General features: G+C 42.2%; 5 protein-coding genes and 1 non-coding gene across 10 annotated transcripts; 3 read left to right on the top strand and 3 right to left on the bottom strand.

Annotated features, from left to right (window-relative positions):
- Positions 1–10: 10 nt before the first annotated feature.
- On the top strand, positions 11–2,405 carry LOC105701332. The gene is made up of 5 exons (XM_012427994.1): positions 11–936; positions 1,035–1,169; positions 1,252–1,530; positions 1,794–2,038; positions 2,128–2,405. The coding sequence occupies exons 1-5, from the start codon at positions 843–845 to the stop codon at positions 2,362–2,364; spliced, it is 990 nt and encodes a 329-aa protein (XP_012283417.1). The 5' UTR covers positions 11–842; the 3' UTR covers positions 2,365–2,405.
- Positions 2,406–2,454: 49 nt separating this feature from the next.
- LOC105701334 lies at positions 2,455–6,263 on the bottom strand. 3 transcript variants are annotated; one of them, XM_012427999.2, is made up of 5 exons: positions 5,167–6,263; positions 4,699–5,012; positions 3,521–3,598; positions 3,339–3,417; positions 2,455–3,255 (listed from the first exon to the last, which is right to left on the bottom strand). In XM_012427999.2, exons 2-5 carry the CDS (start codon positions 4,972–4,974, stop codon positions 3,026–3,028), a joined length of 663 nt encoding a protein of 220 aa, XP_012283422.1. In that variant the 5' UTR covers positions 4,975–5,012; positions 5,167–6,263; the 3' UTR covers positions 2,455–3,025. The 3 variants fall into 3 exon arrangements, with proteins under 3 accessions (XP_012283422.1, XP_012283421.1, XP_012283420.1); XM_012427998.2 differs by having other exon boundaries at positions 4,699–5,306; positions 5,374–6,263; XM_012427997.2 differs by having other exon boundaries at positions 4,699–6,263.
- Positions 6,264–6,676: 413 nt separating this feature from the next.
- Positions 6,677–6,749, top strand: Trnak-uuu. Its single transcript has one exon. It is a non-coding gene; the product is annotated as a tRNA-Lys (tRNA).
- Positions 6,750–6,831: 82 nt separating this feature from the next.
- Positions 6,832–8,451, bottom strand: LOC105701309 (ribose-5-phosphate isomerase). The gene is made up of 6 exons (XM_012427951.2): positions 8,280–8,451; positions 8,135–8,195; positions 7,815–7,930; positions 7,611–7,744; positions 7,398–7,539; positions 6,832–7,316 (listed from the first exon to the last, which is right to left on the bottom strand). Exons 1-6 carry the CDS (start codon positions 8,415–8,417, stop codon positions 7,128–7,130), a joined length of 780 nt encoding a protein of 259 aa, XP_012283374.1. The 5' UTR covers positions 8,418–8,451; the 3' UTR covers positions 6,832–7,127.
- A 4,169-nt stretch (positions 8,452–12,620) lies between these two features.
- On the bottom strand, positions 12,621–17,473 carry LOC105701308 (E3 ubiquitin-protein ligase KCMF1). Its single transcript, XM_012427950.2, has 8 exons — positions 17,245–17,473; positions 15,818–15,985; positions 15,603–15,742; positions 15,286–15,482; positions 14,758–14,950; positions 14,419–14,630; positions 13,169–13,616; positions 12,621–12,899 (listed from the first exon to the last, which is right to left on the bottom strand). Exons 1-8 carry the CDS (start codon positions 17,258–17,260, stop codon positions 12,705–12,707), a joined length of 1,569 nt encoding a protein of 522 aa, XP_012283373.1. The 5' UTR covers positions 17,261–17,473; the 3' UTR covers positions 12,621–12,704.
- Positions 16,898–20,470, top strand: LOC105701310 (dihydropteridine reductase). 3 transcript variants are annotated; one of them, XM_012427953.2, is made up of 5 exons: positions 16,898–17,005; positions 19,186–19,269; positions 19,372–19,618; positions 19,696–19,888; positions 19,974–20,470. In XM_012427953.2, exons 1-5 carry the CDS (start codon positions 16,973–16,975, stop codon positions 20,071–20,073), a joined length of 657 nt encoding a protein of 218 aa, XP_012283376.1. In that variant the 5' UTR covers positions 16,898–16,972; the 3' UTR covers positions 20,074–20,470. The 3 variants fall into 3 exon arrangements, with proteins under 3 accessions (XP_012283376.1, XP_012283375.1, XP_012283377.1); XM_012427952.2 differs by lacking the exon at positions 16,898–17,005 and adding an exon at positions 17,911–18,061; XM_012427954.2 differs by lacking the exon at positions 16,898–17,005 and adding an exon at positions 18,143–18,888.
- The last annotated feature ends 222 nt before the right edge of the window (positions 20,471–20,692 follow it).

The raw sequence follows: 20,692 nt of genomic DNA, 5'->3' as shown, positions 1-20,692 counted from the left end.
CTCGAATGCTGGCCAGACCAATAAGAAACCTTCCACTCAGGGTCGCCATCGGATTGCTGAAAAAGAAACCGAGGACTATAGAAGAGGATAAATGCCGGGGATATTTAAGAAAACGTGCTCCGCAAATTGTGGAGATTTTAATTAGTAATTTTTTTTTTAAGGAAAGGATGTACCTTCGTTAAAAAAAAAATTAGATACGAGATGGACCAGCCATTGACGCCGTTAAGGCAAGGTCGGTGCACTCCACCTGATGGTCCCTCGCAGCAGAGGACCATCAAAAAGTCTCGGAATAAAATATGAATGGATGGAGAAACGTTTCATGCCTTTGCTCCAAATTAGAGACCGTTCTCCGGCGCTCGGCACCTGCGGTAAAAACGGGAACCGCTTACAAAATGGCGAGCACTTCCATGGTCGATAAAAGAGCGAGGAACGGAGTATCGTCCCATGGTAAAACTATGAGCCCATTTCCACGGGGCGAGAAGCTCCGTAATCGATAAGAAGGATGGGAACGTAAGTGAAACGCCACCCAACTGTGGAGAGATAAACTACCGGCAATGGTCGATAACACCCACGAGCGGTAGAGATGAGAGTTCGCTATTTTTAAAATGTGAACTTTTTCAAACGTATGGAATACTTCTATTTCCATTTTTATCGAGAATAAGTAATGACCCCCGGAAAGTATGCCAATGGCGCTGTGAACTGTAATTCAAGTTTTCTCCCCCGTATCGTCCGATGTGGCGGCGAATACGATATTAAATCTATTTTGGAAACGGCCCGATCCCCTCTTGAAGGAGACGTTTATTAGCACCAAAGGGTCTCATATTGAAGTTCTGTTCGCCGCGATGCTTTCGGCGCGTCAAGTGACATTACTCCTGACCCTCGCAGCTGTCTTGCTCGATTGCACTTGCAATACCGAAGGACCCGTGCAAGAGGCCTGTAAGTTGATTTTCAACGCAAACCGGAAAAAAAAATTTATCGCGAAAGTATTGAGGATCTTCTTAAAAAATTCCCTAATTTTTCGCGCTGGATTTTAGCTGGACACGAGGTGAAGCGAAACGGAAGTGACGTCACCGAGACGCATCATGCAACGTGTACCATCTCGACGGAAGAATTAGTCGCAAAAGCTCACACTACGTTCACAAAGGTGCTTTCGGGTGCTTGCAATGAACGTAAAGATATACATTTTTGTATTTACGATCCGGAACAAAAATTGGCGATCGAATTTGATTGCAGAATTAATTGTCGTTGCAGGAACTGTGCGCGAGCAAATCGACGACTTGAAGGAGGTCCTGGAAGAGCAGTTGGATGAAATTAGAAAAATGCTAAGAATAATCATGAAGCAGGAGAATGTGAATTTTCCTCTAGATCAGAAGGAAACCTCTCATAGGGTGAAACTCGAAAAATTTGAACGAACCTCGTCTGAAAACTCTGAAGGCAACGAAAATGCATCGAATCGATACGCGTCGCCTCGACTGAGAGAGATCAAGAAGTACAATAACACGATACAGCAAATTATTACAGAAAACAAGGGTTCGTTACATTCCCCTTTATTTTAATGACACTTCCGATATGAAAATACGAATGATATATATTTATTAAAAGTTGCCTAAAAGGGGAACTTATCTACGGGAAATGCAATCACGTCGTCTTTGGTTATTGTCGGTAGAAAATTTTCTTATGAAAGTCGACCATTGTTTCAACAAAGTGAATATCAAGCGTGTACGTTCCACCGCCCTGCGCGACATTTTAAATTGAGTGAACTCATGTATGCGTTTTATTACATTCTGCCTCAGAACCTGTCAAAATGTTCTCCTGGTACTGGCGAGTATCAGACTTATCGAAAAAGCTGTCTCAGTGGGAACTGGGCCGATCACAGCGCAGCCCGACATTTTACGTAAATTCTGCTGGATATGCTCTGTATCTGAAAATTACCCCAAGATCATTCCTGGATGAATCTCTTTTCGTGACAATGGGGGTGACTAGGGGACGACACGACCCTATCCTGAAATGGCCCTTTCCCCTTAAACTTCGCATTGAGGTAATATTTTTAAAACGGAAGAAATGAGTAGACAATAAATATTTTCACTTCTAGACAAACGATATGGAAAAATCGTTTTTATCTTTCAGATCCTGGATCACTCTACGGAAGGACGTCGGGAAGATCGCACCTCTCCGATTTGGGATCCTCGAGAGTTTTGCTCCGAATATTTCTGGACGCGGCCTAAAATTACCGCTGAACCCGACAATCCTGATTGCCTCGGACTAAACTTGCCGAGGAAAGTACTTTTTACAAAATCTGCCCCAAAACGCAGCAAGTACGTATGGGATAATAGTTTAATAATTAAGCTATCAGTGTATCTCTAAAAGTGGCAAAAATACCAATGCAAATCGGTACCTAGATTTGGATATACATATCTTTATGTATTTATTTTTGTATATATCATTTCATTTGTGTGGGTGGGGGAGAGAATGAAATCACGAAGTCGATGGCAAATACGTAGCTTATTAGTCAAACATGGTTAAAATGAAAAATATTTACGTCCGCGGGATATTTTCGAAATAATTCCCTCTACATGATCCGCGAGCCAATAATTTTTATTATATATAGGTTGAGCTAATACAGTTTATAGCATCTTGTGTACTTTATTAAATAAATTGAATAAACAAGTCGCAGCACTTGTTCGATCAAATATTTGTCACAAAGTGATTAAATCCATAGTTCACGTTAGGAATCGATACTGTAGTTTTTTTTTTTTTTCGGTATTAAGTGCCCTCATGCATAAACTTAATACAGTGCACACCGATCAATTAATCACACCTGATAAATACTTGCTGGAATGGTAACGCGGGCACCTTTTGAAAGACATCATTTGAGAAATGTACAAGGAGGATTATTATTTCGAAACGATGTTCGTTTCACGATGAACGGAGAGATTTGAGTATTCTTTTAATAATCACTCCATTGATGGAGTGGGAGTATCGGTTGAATTTTAATATCGTTATTAATTGGACTAGGTGGACACGATTAACTGTCATATCGATCGCGATTTATCATCTTCCTAGCCAATGAAGAGATGTCTTGTGAAACCTCCTGGACATTGCAGTCATCTGATTGGCAATCAAGATTTTCCCGTATTTCTGGAGAAGTAGCCCTTAACAGTGCTTTAAACAATGGTACCGATAATCGAATGCTCTGACTATTATCACCCTGCATGCCCAAATTATATTCCACGGAACTCCTCTTCCTTCCGCAACCTGAAATATTAAAAAATGGTATAAAAGGAAAAGAAGATAATTGGAAGCTCCAGCTAATTTCCTCCCTGATAATTAGTACTCACCAGTGAACGCGTTACAAAATGGCCTCTTCATTTTGTTCGATTGATCGGGTTCGATATTTTCCAGAAACTGAGGATCGACCTGCGAACACCCGACCCTTCATTTAACATTTAATTCAAGTGCATAAAATCAAGGTGAAATCTTAATCTTTATTTTACATATACCACGAAGCTTACGAACTTACTCTACTTCGGAGGCTTGCAGAATTTGACATGACTTGCAGAGAAACGAAAACCAGAGCACAGTAGACGTACCCGTTCACCTAAAAAAAAGAAAAATACGAAAAGTATCCTCATTAAACCAAGAGATCATGCAAGTATACAATCGCTATTAAATAACCATTAATCGTTACGTCTCGATTATTTTCGTTTCCCTTATAGTTACCGCGAGTTCAAGTCCCCAAGCACAAAGCTCATTAACTTTTTACGAATTTACGTTGACACGGAAACCACCTGCTCGCGTATCATTATTACCATTACCGATGATTATCACAGTTGCATAACGACAACGAAGTACTCGAGGATACGTTGCAGCCATAATCTGCTTACGTTGACGATTAGTTTTGCATTCCGTTCGGTTGGTAATTAACGGCGTCATTTCGCCAATGGTATCGGAGAAAGTGCATAATGGTAGATTTAACATTTTTAACAGCCCACGCCTTCCAACGCGTCATAAATTCGATCAGGATATCCAATTTTCTATCAATGTATAGTGCACAGACTAGGAAGGCAATTTTTTCGCCGACTAGGTTGTCACTGTCGTCACTCGACACGGGAGTAATAACGTTATACCTTTAAATAGGAGTTTCATTTTTACACTGATTCGTCGGAAATCGACCCAGCGCCTTGATAAAAGCCGTCAAAAGCACGGATTAATTTTGTTAGGAGTATCAAAGGCCACGCGGAAATTTAAACCCTGCGAAATAGTAGGAACGATTTTAATTAAACCCTCCTATACATTATTTAACACTCATTACGCAATTCCAAACCGAATGCTTCCGATTGCATACCCATTTCGGGATTTTTCCTAGGAGGTCTTCCGGATAAAAATGAGAAATCCCGAAATAAGAGCGCAAAGTGACTCAATGAATTTTTCCATCCCTACGAAGGACACGCACCATCTCACTGCACTTTCAATAATTTCCTCGCAGGCGCCTAAAATTATCCCGATTTACCGAGCAATTTTGGAAAATGGAGAAGTCCCTACCTGGCGAAAACTTCGCCCTGGAAACCGTGCCCGTTCGAGGCTTTCCTCCGAAAGTTCGTTCCACAATCTTCCCCCGAAATTCCGTGAATTAAGCAACTTCCCAAAGGGGGGGAAAGAAAAAAATCCCGGGAAAGGTTGGCGGGGAAAAATGCTTACCTTCATCGCGAACCTTTGCGGAACTCGCGGGAACAAACGAAGTACTTCGGAGGCCTTTTTCGGGACTTTAATCGCCGTTTCTTTGACGGATCCCGAGACCGCGAGACACTTCAGGAACGAGCACGAGTGGAGGCACGCGCGATGGCCGCTAAGGGTTGTATTTGATGGCGAAATAGCGCGCTCAGTCTTGAAATACATCCCCCTCCAAGGTCCAGCAGCCACGCTAAATACATGCGCCCTGCTCCGTGCCGAGCATATGACGCTTACGGTTCTCATTATTACATCTACGAGAGGCAGTCCGTAGTTGGCCGGTTCTTTTCGCAGTAAACGTCTCATTATTAATTAGTTTTCCCCGGAGGCCTCTCCACAGGCCTCCGCACCCTCGAATATTTTCCCTCTTACTCCGACATGGGGTGGTTTTCTCTCGTGAAGAAAACAAATACTTGGAAAAAGAAAACCACCACCTACCTCCAGAAACCCTCCGAAAAATGTCTACGTATCAGCCTCTACCTCCGGGTGTTTCCAAAACCGCTCAGAAATTCGAAATCCATTTTGGCGAACGCGCAAAAAATTCACTCCCGACCGTATCGTCCGAAGGGTGGCGAGGCCTATGAAATGATCAGAGTGGGAAGTAATTAATTCATTAAAAATAGAGTTATTAGATGCTCTACCGACCTAGAATTATACAGATCTATTTTTTCCGTAGCCACTCCCAGGGTTTCAGGGGACCGAACATGGCAGGGAGGTTTGTAGCTCATTTCTCTGCCCCGGAGAACACGGGGAAGGTCCAAGGCTACCCTTTCCTCGAGTTTCCCCGGTGACACGCACGTATGCAAAGAGCCTGCTGAAAATGACTGGCGTAGAGGGAAAGAGGAAGGGTCGTCGGAGGGAATCATGCCCGGAAGTAGGGTGTAACGAGTCAGCCTCTAACGGTCTGTATAAATCACAGAAAAGCAGTTGGGGCTAAGTACTTACACCGTTCGCGCATCAGAGCCCGCTGCGCCTCCATAAGGTCGTTCACACCTTACGAGATGCTGGGCTCTGTCTTTTTTTCTTCATCTCCCATTCCTTCTTTTTTTTTCCTTTTTTTCAATTCGCCCGTTCGATAAAACACGGTACACTCGGCAGCACTCGCATGGAGACGTCAGACTTTTCTGCGCCTCTGGGAAAATGTTCTCCGGGCAGAAGTACGGTCTTTTCCTTTTTGGAACTTGTGCATATACCTGCTGGAGAACCCGCGGAAAAAGAGGGAGAGAGAGAGAAGATTCTCCCCGGCGGTAAAACATAAACGCCGTTTGTACTTTCCTAATTGAGAACACCTCGGGGGAGTAACCATGTGTACTTAACATTAGCGGGTTTTCCGCGCCGTCTCGTCTAGATTCTTTTGAAAATTTCAACGCCTTGACCTTCAATTCCTGCCGTAGCCCACGGAATTTCGAAATTTGTACCTCGAGCAGTGATGTCGATAAGCAAACGGTCGACGTAACATATCAATTATGTGATGACGATAAAGAAAGTAGTGGATTTTTATTAAATGCGATTGAATCCGACTCGGTGCAGGATAATCAAAAGGTCCGTCCCATGTTCGTACTCCACGTTAGACTGCTTCAGACAGCATTTATTATCTTACAGGCTCCTCGGTATAAATCGTAATTCTACCGCCAAGGTGAACAGGACCAAGACTTATGAATAAGAGATACGCGGTATGTAGAGTGCCCTCGTGAACCTCTCGGCATAAAACTCTTAAACACCTCTTTATTTTCATTTTTCAGTAAATAAAACTCCTCGCGCGCCGAGGTTTCAGCTATATTTTTTTTTACATTAAACGAGTAACGTAAAAGGAAGCCCCAGTCTTGCACTTCTCTTCCCTCTGATAGGACGCACAAGTTTTGAGAGAATATACATTAAAACTGAGAAAGGAGTCGTGAAAAATATGAAATTATTAAAGACGTACTTATTCACAAACATAACCGTGAGTGCCTGGATAGCTCAGTCGGTAGAGCATCAGACTTTTAATCTGAGGGTCCAGGGTTCGAGTCCCTGTTCGGGCGACCTTTTTTTTTTTAAATCAATACAAAACCCTAACAATTCCTCATTTACAATATAGTAAATGTAACAAGCAAGATAGAATCGGTTTTTTTCTTTTTTATATGAACGTTATTTAATTCAGTGAATTTGACAAAAAACGATGTACACGTCACCTTTATTTGATGTAGCCTTAGAAATATTAAAATATATATGTATATGTATCAAGATGTACAAAGGCTATATTTATAAATACGAGAAATAGTTATCCTTGCTATGGATGGCAAGCCGAACAGTCTCATTATTTGCTTCACTTAAATGCACGCCTTAACTTCTCTTTGAGAACATGATTTAATTATTATTTGCAATGCTTTCAAAATGGAGTGGAAACATTTTTTTATATTTCATGATTGTTCCTTAACGCTGCCATCTGCCATTCCAAAGAATGCCTTAGAAGCCATTTTAACAAACAGACCGGTTTCTACGATTCCAGGTATCATCGATATTGCTATATTAATTTTCTCCCAGTCAGAAATATCGTGAGGAAAGTGCCAGTCCAGGATGAAATTACCGCTGTCTGTTACCACAGGTCCCTGATATAAGGAAAGAACCACAAAAATTATGTAACGACACATATGTATTCTATCCAGAAGAACTGAAATAACGAAATTTACAGCCTTAGCTACAGCCATCCTAATTTTTGCTGACCCTCCATAATTGTCTTCAATTTTTCGCTGTACAGGCACATACGCCATAGGAACGACTTCTATTGGAATCCCCTTTTTGTACTGCTCGCCAAGTTTCTGTGAATTTTTCCTGAAATTTACAGGAAATTTTAAAATATCCTAAACATGCAAAATATCCTTAACCATTAGGAATCAGCTTACGTATAATCAGCTATTATAATTAATCTATCCGCACATGAAGCAACAATTTTTTCTTGAAGCAAACAACCCCCTCCACCTTTTATCAGATTCAGTTCCGAGTCGACTTCATCAGCTCCATCGATAGCACAGTCTAACTAAAAATATACTGCTATGAAACAAAAATTCATGAAAATAAATATATACATATCCACCATTGACCATTACCACCGGACTAGTTTCAAGATCTCCTAACGTGAGATGGTGATTCACAATTAGCTGGCGAGCCTGGAACGAAGTAGGAATGCAGACAACATTCAGATTTTCTTCTTTAACACGTTCCGCTGAAATAGGAATCACTCAAGTCGTTTAATAATAATGACTATCGACTTGTTTAAACGGACTAACCGAACAGCAACACTGTCCATGTAACCAGTGAATTACAGACTGCACCATACCAAGTACAATAAAAGCACGTACAGAAGCATTGATACTCGTAAGCTAGTACACTCAAAGTACACAACTGCGAAAGCCTGTAATTTCCTTACCGAGTCTATGAACAGCATAAATAACAGTAGATCCAGAACCAATGCCGATCACGTTGTTATTCTAAAAACAAATGCAACAATCTAAAAGACCGGCTCACGGATAACCTATACGGTACCGTTTAAGCTTAACAACGTGATACGTAACCTGTACGTACTCATCGACGGCTCTATAAGCCGCAGCCTTTTTGGCAGTTTCAAGAGGACCCATTTTTTCGTGAATCCGTTGAACGTTAAATAAAATACGAGTTGCAAAATTTCTTGACAAACAAGTAGCTAGGATCATCGGCGATAAAGATTGATCATTTCGCAACGTTAGTTGAACAATCGACCGTCGTGCGCTACCGCTCGCCGAATGTCGCCATATTGGCGCGTAACTTAAACAAGAATAAATTCTGATAATGGTCCAAACTGATAAATGCTAATTTAGTTCAGTTGTAACGTAACAAGGGTGACAATTTCCAAAGACTATAAATGGCCTTAAAATATCACCAACGACGAGATTAAGATGACATTCATAAGGTAAACGATTCAATTGAATCTTCATTATATTCAGCGTCAGAGGCGTATAACACAAAATACAACCAAACACAATTTACATTCCAATTATTATATTATATATATAAGACTTCGCATTTAATTCTCTAATATTTAATAATGTCCGCGAACATCTCCCATTCCACCGTCACACCATACAATCTCGAATCACCTCTAGTACGGTCATATAAGATCAGCCCTAAAAATCGACCCCAACATGCCCCGGTATCTCTATCTGCGCGCTTGCAGGACTCTTAGAAATGTATTTTTTTTCTTTTTTTTTTTAACTAATATCCTTCCTCGCCCCACGAGTCCTCGACAAGAGCCGCAAAGTCCACAGGATGTAAGCGAAAGTCTCAAGAGAGTTACCTTCGGTCGCATGATTCGAGCAGAACTATTTATAGTCGATCGGTCGAGGTGTCTGGATTTTTATTTCGCGAAGGAAGATACGGAACAAAGAAGCTCCTAAATTAAATTCCCCTTAGCTACAAACAAGGGCTATGCGACGTTTAATCTCCTCCCCTTCCCTCGACATCAGCCCCGGGCTCGATTTAATTTACAAAGACGGCTTACTTGAGTAATTTTTGCGCACAAGATGTACAAAGTGGGGGGCGAATCTCTTACATAGAAATATCGATACAGCGGTAAAGGGCGATATTCCGAAGAAAGAAATATCCTCAACGATGGCTTTCCTGCACTTTTCCAAGATATATCCGCACATATCTTCTCCAAGAGGCGTATATTAAACAACGTCGGTAAACATAATACAACAATAGTAAGCATAAATCAAGATCGATCGATCCAACACTCCTCCCGGGTACTCTTTCCCTCGTTTTCCCAATATCTAATACGTCTACTTGGCTCGGCCTCACCTTAATTATTACTCATGCACGTAGTACCTCATATATGCAGACGCGTGCATACGTGCGCTTTCCCTTCTATTTAAATATTCCTATAAATTTCCTTATCCGTAGATAAAAGGTAAACGATAAGCCGCGATACATGCAGACCAAGTAGAGTTCCTAATCCAAAAACAAAAAGGCCCGTCCGGACGAGACGTGTCGGCGAATAATTAAAAAAACTCTCCGTACTCCCCATCGAGCTCTCCGTACGACCAATCGGAAGAAAAGAAAAAGAAGAAGAACCAACGGATCCGCACACACCGACTCGACTGAACTCGATCGATTTTCAATATTTATAACTTTATTTAACTTAAGCATATTTTACACAGTTTTTCTTCCTTCCTTTTGATAAGTCGAAAAATCACATTATCTGACCGGCGAAAGCAACGACGTAAGATATCCGAAAGCTTTTGCTTCCTCCCTTGATTCACGGAGTAGTAGTAGGGCCTTCAAGGAAGTGAGAGGGGGGGATAAAAGCGCCCGAAATTGTATATTCGCGTCGCGTCGGAAAAAAAAAAGGGGGGGTACTCGCCTATCAGCCAAAATGATTAGTACTTTTAATCCTGTGTTAAATGTCCCTATCGCTCGGCAATTAAACGATTCGTCGTTGCCAGCTAATTCACGACCTACACCTACACGTGCCTTCACTCGCGAGGCAACGATGCAACGCTCTCGTTATTTCGGTTCCAAGACTCACTCAGTGAGGTGCATCGAAGTTCTACGTAAAGTCTAGAATCACCTGGAGCACCGATCATTGCGCCCAATAGCCATTGGCACGCTTTCGTCAATACCCTTTAAAAAGATCGATCGTTCCGTAGCGCCGAGCGAAGTCGGCCGACGCGCGCGTACCATCTTTCGCTCCAAAGTTTCCTTCCTTGCTTCTTCCAGCAAAAAGTATCCCGATTCGACGTAAACCGTCTATTTTATACGACAATGTAAATTCTCAAAAAGCGTCTGCCACGAACGGCGACCAAGGACAACGATCGGTGCTCGCGATCCTGCCCCGAACGAAAGTCACATACAAAAACATCCGAAAATCAACCGAATCCTATTCCCTTTCCAAATCCCATTCAAATCACATGAATTTCACTTGAATCGCGCGAGTGCTCTCTCTCTCTCTCCCTCCGGAAATTTCACTTAAATCGGCCAGGCCGTTTAATTTACAGCGCGTTAACTTTACACATCTCTGGACCCGTATGAACATTCGCTAGTACGAGTGTTACGGAAATCCCGCAGAATCCACGTGAAGTCGATCCGAATGAAATCTGAAATCGGCTAAATAAACTTAGTCAATTCCGCAAACGTTTCGCTTAATCGGCCCTACTCGAGGGCGCAGAAAAGGGCCGCGGTAAGAAAGGAGAAATTACAAGAGAAGGGGCCGAAGAGACTCAGGGTGGGAAAAAAAATATTAATAATTCAAGAAGTAATCCTCGAGTACGGGAGAACGGCCCGACGAAACGGGCGGCGAGGCGTCGCCTCGAGACGCGTTATCCACCTTCGTTATTATCGCTATCATCGTTATGAGTTATTATCGTTATCGCTTTTCTCGTGAGATAGTAAAACTTGACCGCACAAGGGCTCGATTTTTCGGCACTGGGGCCGACTGCATCGACGAATGCCCACCCTCACCCTGTTCCACGTTGTATCCCGTTTTTTCTTTTCCTCCCTCTCTATAAACGTAAGATAGTATAAATAAAAAAATACGACCTGCCCTCGACAAACGTCTCGAGCATTCGTTATACGGTTACGTCCACCCAATTGAATACCGTTCAATTTAATTACACCCTCGATCCTCTGAATAGTGTAACGATAATGCGTATTCGTCCACACCGTAGTTATACCAAGTCCGTAGAATTAATTTCTCAAGCACAATTTTACCGAGTGACAGCGAAAGGAATAAAATGGTACATTAGTGGTGCGCCGGGCGACAAGTCAGCCGTATAATCAGAGCTTTACATGTTGGCCAGTAACGCGTGACATTTCTTTTTCATTACACTATGTTACGTTTATTCGGGTATCCTCGTAATCGGTGCGGCTCTCTTTGCCATGATCGCACATTACCTACCTAGATATCCTCCCACAGGGCGAACGAAACGCGCGACAAGTAAAGTAATTGTCAAAACCAAGGAAATCGTCGTAATTCTCGACGAGGACGGCGGAGGCGGGGAAAGGAAAGGTGAGTACAAAGACAAGGGTCGCAGGCGAATGCGACCGACGTTACGTATTTCTCCCCTTTTCCGTCCCCTCCACTGAAAAACGAAAGATGCAAAGCGACTCCTCCGCAAGTTTCCCTCCTCCCCGCACTTTTCCTTCGCCGAAGCCTAGTCCTCTCCTCAGCCCCCGCCTCCGCCGTTTCGCGAAATGTACAAACGTCGTTTTCCTCGACTTCCTTAATTTCCTTAATTCTCCTAATTTCCTCGATTTCCTCGTTCCCTCGTTTTCCACGTTTCCTTTCCAGGACTCGCCAAGGTGCGACCCGCCGTCGCCGAGACGAGCGTCGAACGTCTTAAAATGGACAATCGATCACTCGGCGCCAATTTCGGGGATCGCGTGCTCCACCGTTCGAAAAACAAATTGGGGAAAAAGTGATCCAAAAAGTGAACAAAAACCCCGGTACATCGCGCGGCACAACCGTCAGTCAAAAATCACCCCGCGTGTCCTCATCACCTCTCGCAGCAGAACCCTCTACCCGGCCACGTGGTCGCCAAACGTCAAACCGACGTTTGCGCTTGCACGAGGCAGCAGGTCCGTGCCCAGTCTCCCAATCCACCGTCCCTTTTCCTTTCTCCATCCCCACTGAAACCCCCAAGCGAGAATCGCGCGTCCCTCGACGAAACTCCATACGTATATTATGTACAATCGAGTGCAGAGCGCAGTGGCCCCGTACACCGCGTGGTCAAAAACGACGGGCCCCTCGGAATTCGTGCGTTGCGGCGTCTAACGACTCGCCCGACGGTGGAGCGGGTCGCACCTTGGCAGTGCGTCGGAGTCGTGTGGCGACGGAAGATATATATGTATATGTCGGGGTGGGGTCGGCCGGGCGNTATTATAATAATAACAATAATGATGAGGTGTTCTAAACAGTGCTAGGACTAGTGCTAGGGGCCTGTGGGTGGACGCGGGCAGGGAAGGGGTTAGTGCGGGGGAGGAGGCTCCGTAGATTGGTTTCTCCCGTCTACGGCCCTGACCGGCTTCCTACGCGAGGTGCCCGTTACTCCGACGGGGCCGACTCCGCCCCTGAGGTAGGCAGGCGCCGGGGCTGCCATCGGCTCTCGGATGGTTCCGGTTCCGGTATTCCTTATGGGTGGAGGCAGTGGCTGCTGCAATACCTGTCCAACAGTACAAGAAAGTCTCCTTGATATCCGCTACTGCATATCCGCGTGTCGCTCCCCTGGCCGAGCGCCAGTCCGCGACCTTTTCGTCTTCCCCTATTTCTTTCTTTTCCCCTCCATTGTGAGCCTCGACTCGATCCGGCATTGTCATTCGCAACCATTCCGGTAGCGCGTATCGCGTTTAACGTTAATCCTCTCTCTGGAGGGGGAGCCCAGAAAAATCTCTAAATAACTTGAAATTCGAGGTACGAGGATCGTTTACTTACCAATGGCTGTGGTAATACACTGTGCATCAGTGTCTGGACCATGGGTGTATTCTGCGCCGTAATGCTGTTTGGATTCGGAGGTAGACCTTGGCTTTGCAGGCCACCTCCTACGCCTCCAATGGCGGACTGCAACACGTGCTGCTGCTGTTGCTGCTGCGCACTGGTCTGCACGACCGCCTTGTTCGTGCTGGTTTGATCCCTTTTCGGCTCCTGGGTGGCATTCTGCTTTTTCGCCGGTGCCACGGAAGCGTTCGCGTTAGGTGTCTCCGGGGTGGTACTCGCGGTCGTCGCACTAGACGCCGGCGTTTGCGCAGTCAATTGCTGCGTCAATTCCGGTAGCGGCTGCGAAAGTGTTCCGATAACGAGCGCCCGCACAAACTGGCTCCTGTTAGCACTCTCGCGTTCTATGCTCTGCAGTTGGGATTCGGTTAACGTAGTCGTGATACATCTGCGAACACGCGGAGGTGGGATTACTTTGACGTTCGTCGAATTATCGGAAACGGCTTTTGCACCTGTCAAGTTCTTTGCCTTCGGCTTGTCCGAATGGCCAAATCGTTTTGACGTCTCCGCGGTCATGCCTGAATCAGCACTTAGTTAACACTTTATTAGAATATATTTACTGGGAATACATTCGTTGAAGCGTATCGAAGGGCACGAAATTAAAATTTTATGTAATTAGTACGTCTCGCACGTCATGACACACGTTTCACAAGGACAAACGACAGTCACGATTATCGCTTTATGAAAATTATTATACGTGAAATTAAATTGCACTTGGAAAAAAATGGAAACACTTTGGTTCTTATTAAGTACACAAAAAAATCACTGGGATCGTTCTAACTTTAATGAATATTTTCCTAAAGCTTCTTGGTGAGAGCTTTTGGGCGACTGTGATTGAAGTCTTTAAACGGCAGAGCAGAGTGTTTTGGAATGCAAGTTTTGGCAGCCAATGCGTTGGCCATGACATGCAGTTCTTGGTTTATATATGGAGCAGGCCAAAAAAAATTTCTACTTTCCAAGAAGATGATATTGCATGGAGTACGTTAATAGTAAGATAAGACAATACAATTTTAATTTGTTATACATTTTCAACAATTCACTTCTCACTACCACCATTGTGCCAATTTTTTTTTTTTAACAATGTTGTATAGACTCCTCTGCCAATTTATAATACTTGATTTATTTCAATAGTACTTCCCTTAATTTCATATGTTTTAATAGATTTGAAGTTTTAAGTCAAAATAACTTACCTTGGTAGCAAGAATTGCTGCGAATTGGCAGACGAAACACCGGACGGGTTGGTAGCGTTGGTTGCATTATTATTACTAGCTGCATTATTGGCCACCACGCTGGACATAGTAGCAGAATGACCACTGCCACCAGCACCACCGCTACCACTCACCGATCCGATAACCTGGGTTTGTCTTCTTCCTGGCATTCGTTCTAACTGGTGCCTGGCAGCCTGAAAATGCATTGAATAATTTCAACTAATTACAAACAAGAATTAACATAAATTATTATAAATGATGGTACTCATTTTTTATACAAGACGTAAAAATGAAGAGAGGCCTTAAAAACTGTCCACGTACCCTAACTTGTTGACGTTCGAGTTGTAACTGCATCTGTAATTGATGCAATTGCGTCGGCGCCGACGAACCCTGTCCAGTACCACCACCTGTTCTACGCACCCCTGACAGCTGAGATAATAGCTCCGCTATTGGGTCTATACCTTCTCGACTACTTGGACTCAAGCCTCCCGACGAGCTGAAATGCATGTTGGACCTGCAGGTCCAATGTCACTCCAATGAACATTATCTAAGATGAGATAATTGTGAATTGATATCGAAGAGCTTCGATACCATTTAAAGTATCGGATGTGTTACCACAGGTACAAAAACAATACCTGATTATTTTATCCATCAGCTTAGAAACTGTATCATTACGAGCACACATAATGATTGATGTGTCTAAATAAGAGTGCAGTAAATAATCCAGATCACCGCTATACTTTCAGTAATTAATTATTTTCTTCCACTCCATGTAGCCAAGAGCGAATTTTAAAATATTTACGAGCATGAGAGATTTAATATTATGGATTACTGAAAATAACTTTTTACCTTCGGGTCCTGGGCCCACCAACACCTCGAGATGGAGCTGGTATCCGCCGAAGTGGTTGGCGGCTAGCTACCGGGTCATCAAGAAATGACATCAGGTCCCTTTGTCCGTTTCTGTGTTCCAAAGTTAAATGACCAGCAAAATCATCGGTCACGTGGTTTGGATCACCACCTGGCAGAGAAGCACATACTGGACAAACCTACAACATAATAACATTTAATTTTTTACGAATATAAATAACATACATATACTGTACCGAATAGTTCTATGATAACATATATTATTATAATATAGAATGAATTTCTAATAATGTACAAACCACTTCAAAGGATGTATCTGGGTGATCTGCAGCAATGTGTTCCTGTAATGTAGTCTCTGTGAATCCCATTTTCGTGCAGTAAGGACAAGTCAGTGACTGCGGCTGCTCGACACTCACGCCTTCGCCACCATAGTATAATTCTAAGACAGAAAATTAAAATACGTTATTTGGAATTTTTAATTTTTACATGTTTCACTTTACAAAAAGAACCTTACCAAAATCAGATCTAGTAAGTATGCACTGCATAGGATGATCTGTAAGGTGACGTGTAGTGCTGGCACCTGCCTCGTAACAACTGGCGCACAAATCATAATCGTAGCACACCAGGCACTTGTATCTGCGACCCCGAAAATTTCCCTTAAGACAGGAGTCACAGCTTACCCCTGGAAGTATATTAACCACAGAATTATCGAGTTGCCAAAATTAAAGTAATTAGACTTCGCTATACATGGTGGATCAATATTGGATAAGTCTAATCAAACATTTAACCAATAGGTTATCATTTAAAGGAGGTTCAGAAAATATTACAAGAATAGTTACATTTGATCAATATTTAATTTAAATATGCCCTTGTAAGACACGGCCAGTAATTGTTATCAAAATAGTAATATTCTTTAACCTCATTATTTTTAGAATACCATATACACCATTAGTCTCATGCATTATTTGATTGGCATATTCATTTTTTTTATATCAATGAGAAAATTACAATCTTTGTCCATTGTATTTGTAAACACACTACCAAAATCTGTAGGCAGACAAGGAATTCAGCTGGACACGAGCCAACGTCATTTTTCTAGTTATATGTGTTTTTGTTAATTAGCCAATTCACTGTAATTCTAGAATGTTCCATTATGTGTACATTTGCTAAAATTATAATTTAGGTGTTTAACGTTCCTTCCAATAAGTGCTCATAAACAAGTTTGACAAATATTGCAACATAAGAAATGAAGTTCAAGAAGATCACAGATAACGTTGAATAATCAAAAGGATCCAGAATTTTACTTTGCACCCATATGAAATAATGAAATCACAATCATCGTCTTTACTTCAAGGAACATGCTTGGAGCTTGCATTTTCAAAGATCACGTGCACAAACTATCTCTGAATATTTATAACTCATGATAAAATAGGGCTTTGTCGGTCTCTAACAAAGCCAACCGATCGGACCATACGATCCTTCAAAAGGCAACCCTGAAGCATGTTTATTCCTGCCAGGAATTTATCGACTAGAGGGAGCCCTGAAGAAAGACGAAGGGAGTCGATCGGTGGAAAGCCTTGGCGGAGGAGTAGCTCCTTGTGAGCCTCATTCCTCGAAACATCTCCAGGCAGTTCGAATCCAGGACTCCCTGGAAGCTCGTTAAAAGAGAATGAAAATGATGAGAAACCAAAGCAAAACCTCCGTAAGTGGTGCCATCTGTCCTGTGACATCAGGGCCCTGGGCCTAGGATTTAGGCGAGAGGATCGAATTTTTCACCTCCACGGGGGCGATCCCTCGAGCCTCCTAGGGGGGCTCGAATTATCGGGGTCGTTCGCGGACATCCCTAATTGAGAATCACTCCTCTATCTCTTTCCGAATACTCCGTAATAGGTATGATGGGAGTCGCGATCGGACTCGCCAGTACGGAGCATACGTACGTACCTTCATGTCGACTCATTTTCCGTTTAGAATCTCATATACGCCGATACTTGGGGCCTCGCGGTTGCACGATTCACGGAATACGAATGTCGATACACACAGTGCGGGCTCTCGGCGTTGGTCACTTCGGCAGATGCGATGGGGAAAACATTAATCGTCAAACAAAAAATTTTTCCTTACAATTTCCAGCGTAAAACCTAACCCAACTAGGCTACCGTGACGTCACACTAGACCTACGCTCCCGGAGTAAGCTTCGTAAGTGAACGCAATGTTGCCAGTCACTCGAAGGCTAGGAGCGGGATTTTCGAATCGCGTCAGCGCCCCCGTCAAACCGATTCGTTGCTTTCCGTTGTAACCATATATAGCTGCTCTTGGAGCTGCATGTCTTGTTGATCGCTTCTATGCAATACTGTGATGTTATGAATTCGAATGACGAAATTTTAAATTTAAAACTCGCCGTTGACGTTTAAGAATTATTTTTAAAATTTAGGGTTCAGCGCCAACAGTTACAATTGCCTGAACTAAACCTGGGCTATCGAGCGATGCTCTATCGTTGCATAATCTATGGTTAACCGAAAACGTGCAACGTCGCATGTCTTTCACGGAACAGCACGAGATCCGTTCGTGCTACTTCGGGAGACTCCGAGCGCGTTCGGCCGACTCCGACTGAACACGCGAATGTTCGTATCGAGTCGTGCTCAATCTCGCGAATTGCTTCATTTATTGAACAATGGCTGCCGCTCTAGGACGTGTTCTCGTGTACGGCGGTAAAGGGGCCCTCGGCTCTGTTTGCATTTCGCAATTTAAATCCAAAAAATGGGTGAGTTGTTTCGATTTCCCCCGGATTACGATTTTTTTATCATACAAATCTTAACCTCGATAACCCCGATAGTAATTTGTCGAGGTAATCACGAAAGCCACTACATTTGACACTCGTCTCGGCAACTTGTTGATTCCCTGACAATTCCACTTAATTTCTATAAATAACAGGATACCGACACAGTCAATTTTTTATTTTCTCTCTTCCAATTACCCGCGGTCAATGCACGAATCGAAAGACGTCCAATTTTTTTATATTTATTTTCTCGATAATGCAGAGTTTCACAAGCCCTTTCCTTGACTCACATAAAATTTCCTTGGAGGAGCAAATTCTCCCGGAAGTCGTTAAAAATACTTTCCTCTATACTACGAAAAAGTTACTGGATGAATCACGGACTATTGATTCATGTTTAAATAATCCGCGATTTTTTTAGAAGAGCGCTCCGTGCATTGGAACTATTAGCGCGAATTTCAAATTTCGGCACGCAGCATAGAGTCAATAATTTACCTGAAATTGTTTCGAATAAAAATCAATTTTTGGCTAATTAAAGTCACCTGGTTAAAAGGTGCCTGAATAAAAAATTAAGTGAACATATATTGCAATAACTTATTTAGTTATTCGATAAATTGCAAGGTAATATTTTCATAGCTCACTGAAAACAGATTATATCTGGAGGTGCACCTTGACTCTGGAAAATATCCAATGGATTAATGCTTAGAGAATGGCGTGAATGTGAAGTATACAAGAAAACTGTACCAAGGTCAAACCTGTCGATTACCAAGCTCCTTGTGCTGTTGTAACATATGCTGGCAGATTGTACAGTATAAGTTAGTTAGATCTATCATTTATTCCTATTTAATATTTTTTTATTATAAGAAGTCTTTAAAATACTATTATGTATTACAACTATCTCATGGGCCAAAGGCAAGAATGATAAGGGCTCTACATATTGCTAAACATAGCTAATGATAAAAAAGGTCATTTAATAGATAATGTAGGTTATTAATACATTGTACGCAATAATATTTTTCAATGCATGATAGCTGAAAATGATTATTTCATAGTATGATAATTCATACTAAGATGTTATGCCTGCATACTATATACTTTTATGAATTTTTTAGTGGGTTGGTTGCATTGATATGAAACCAAATGATGAAGCTGATGCAAATATCATTGTGAAGGGCGAGAATAACTGGAAAGAACAGGTGATTGTATTTTCTGATAAAATAAGTGTAGATACTATAATGAGTGTATTTAAATGCATTTCTTATTGTAAAATATGCTGAAAGTATCATTATATCCAACAGGAGACAGCTATCCTACAGCAAGTTAAAGATATATTGAAGGAAGAGAAATTGGATGGAATAATCTGCGTAGCTGGAGGCTGGGCAGGTGGAAATGCATCTAACAAGGATTTCATTAAAAATTGTGATCTCATGTGGAGGCAGAGCGTTTGGAGTTCAACCATTGCAGCAAGCATTGCAGCTCAATATCTTAAAGAAGGAGGGTTTCTCTCCTTAACGGGTGCAAAAGCAGCACTTGATGAGACTCCAGGTTTGTTTACATCTCTAATTCTGAACTAAAATTACTTGATGATGTTACGGTTGAGATAAATTATTTTCATACTTTAGGAATGATCGGATATGGTATGGCTAAGGCTGCCGTCCACCAATTAATCAAGTCTCTGGCTGCCAAAGGAAGTGGACTTCCCGCGAATTCACTGGTCACTGGAATTTTACCTGTTACGCTGGATACTCCTATGAATAGAAAATGGATGGCAGATGCCGATACATCCACCTGGACACCTCTTGAATTTGTCTCTGAGTCAGTGCACCCTCGATGTTACTTGACTTGTTTTCTTCTCCCACTCTTTTATTCTATTTTTCTAAATCTCTGTTTCATTTCGCAGCCTGTTCTGGAAATGGGCACAGCAACAAGATCGTCCAAAAAATGGCAGTCTTCTTCAGCTTGTGACAAAGGACAATGTTACCAAATTGATTCCTGCTTAAATTTCAACAAGAAGGATCATTTTAAATTTGGAACATTGATATGCGAATGACAATACGTTGATGTAAATATACAGCTCAGTAATTCATGGTACCTTCAGTCTACCATAATGGCCAAATCATTATTGTGCATGTAATTGTAGAAAGTGGTGTTGAAACTGAACTTTCAGAGTGTATCGTACTTATTTTCCATGACACCTCATATACTCTGTGAATATAATTTTCTTTGTCTATTAGATTTGTAACGTATCGCAGGTTATTAATGCTAAGAAAACCCGTATTGAATGCATTTAATGATTTTTTACCGATTTTGTTTAGAATTCTAAGAAATATATGAAAATGTATGTAATGTTCTTCACAGGGTGCTATATCCATAAATGAATGTTGCCATTAACATTAACCCTTTATTGAGTTATTTTTACCTCCCCAATTGTTTCTACTGCTAAGCAATGCAAAAATATGTTAACATTATAAGTTATGTATTTGTGTGGTCTCCTTAACACAGCCACATGCTTACACGTGCGCAAGTCAGAGATGTCACGTGATACGTTTAAAGACGTAAAATCAGTAATTTAATAATATTTTATCCTAATTTCGATTGAAATAGAATCAGTGAGATGAA

This window comes from Orussus abietinus, unplaced genomic scaffold, assembly GCF_000612105.2.
Source record: "Orussus abietinus isolate OABI.00-Male unplaced genomic scaffold, Oabi_2.0 scaffold5, whole genome shotgun sequence".
In the NCBI taxonomy this organism is placed as follows: domain Eukaryota; kingdom Metazoa; phylum Arthropoda; class Insecta; order Hymenoptera; family Orussidae; genus Orussus; species Orussus abietinus.
Note: the sequence above shows the minus strand (reverse complement) of the source record. Positions and strands in the feature narration are given on the sequence as shown.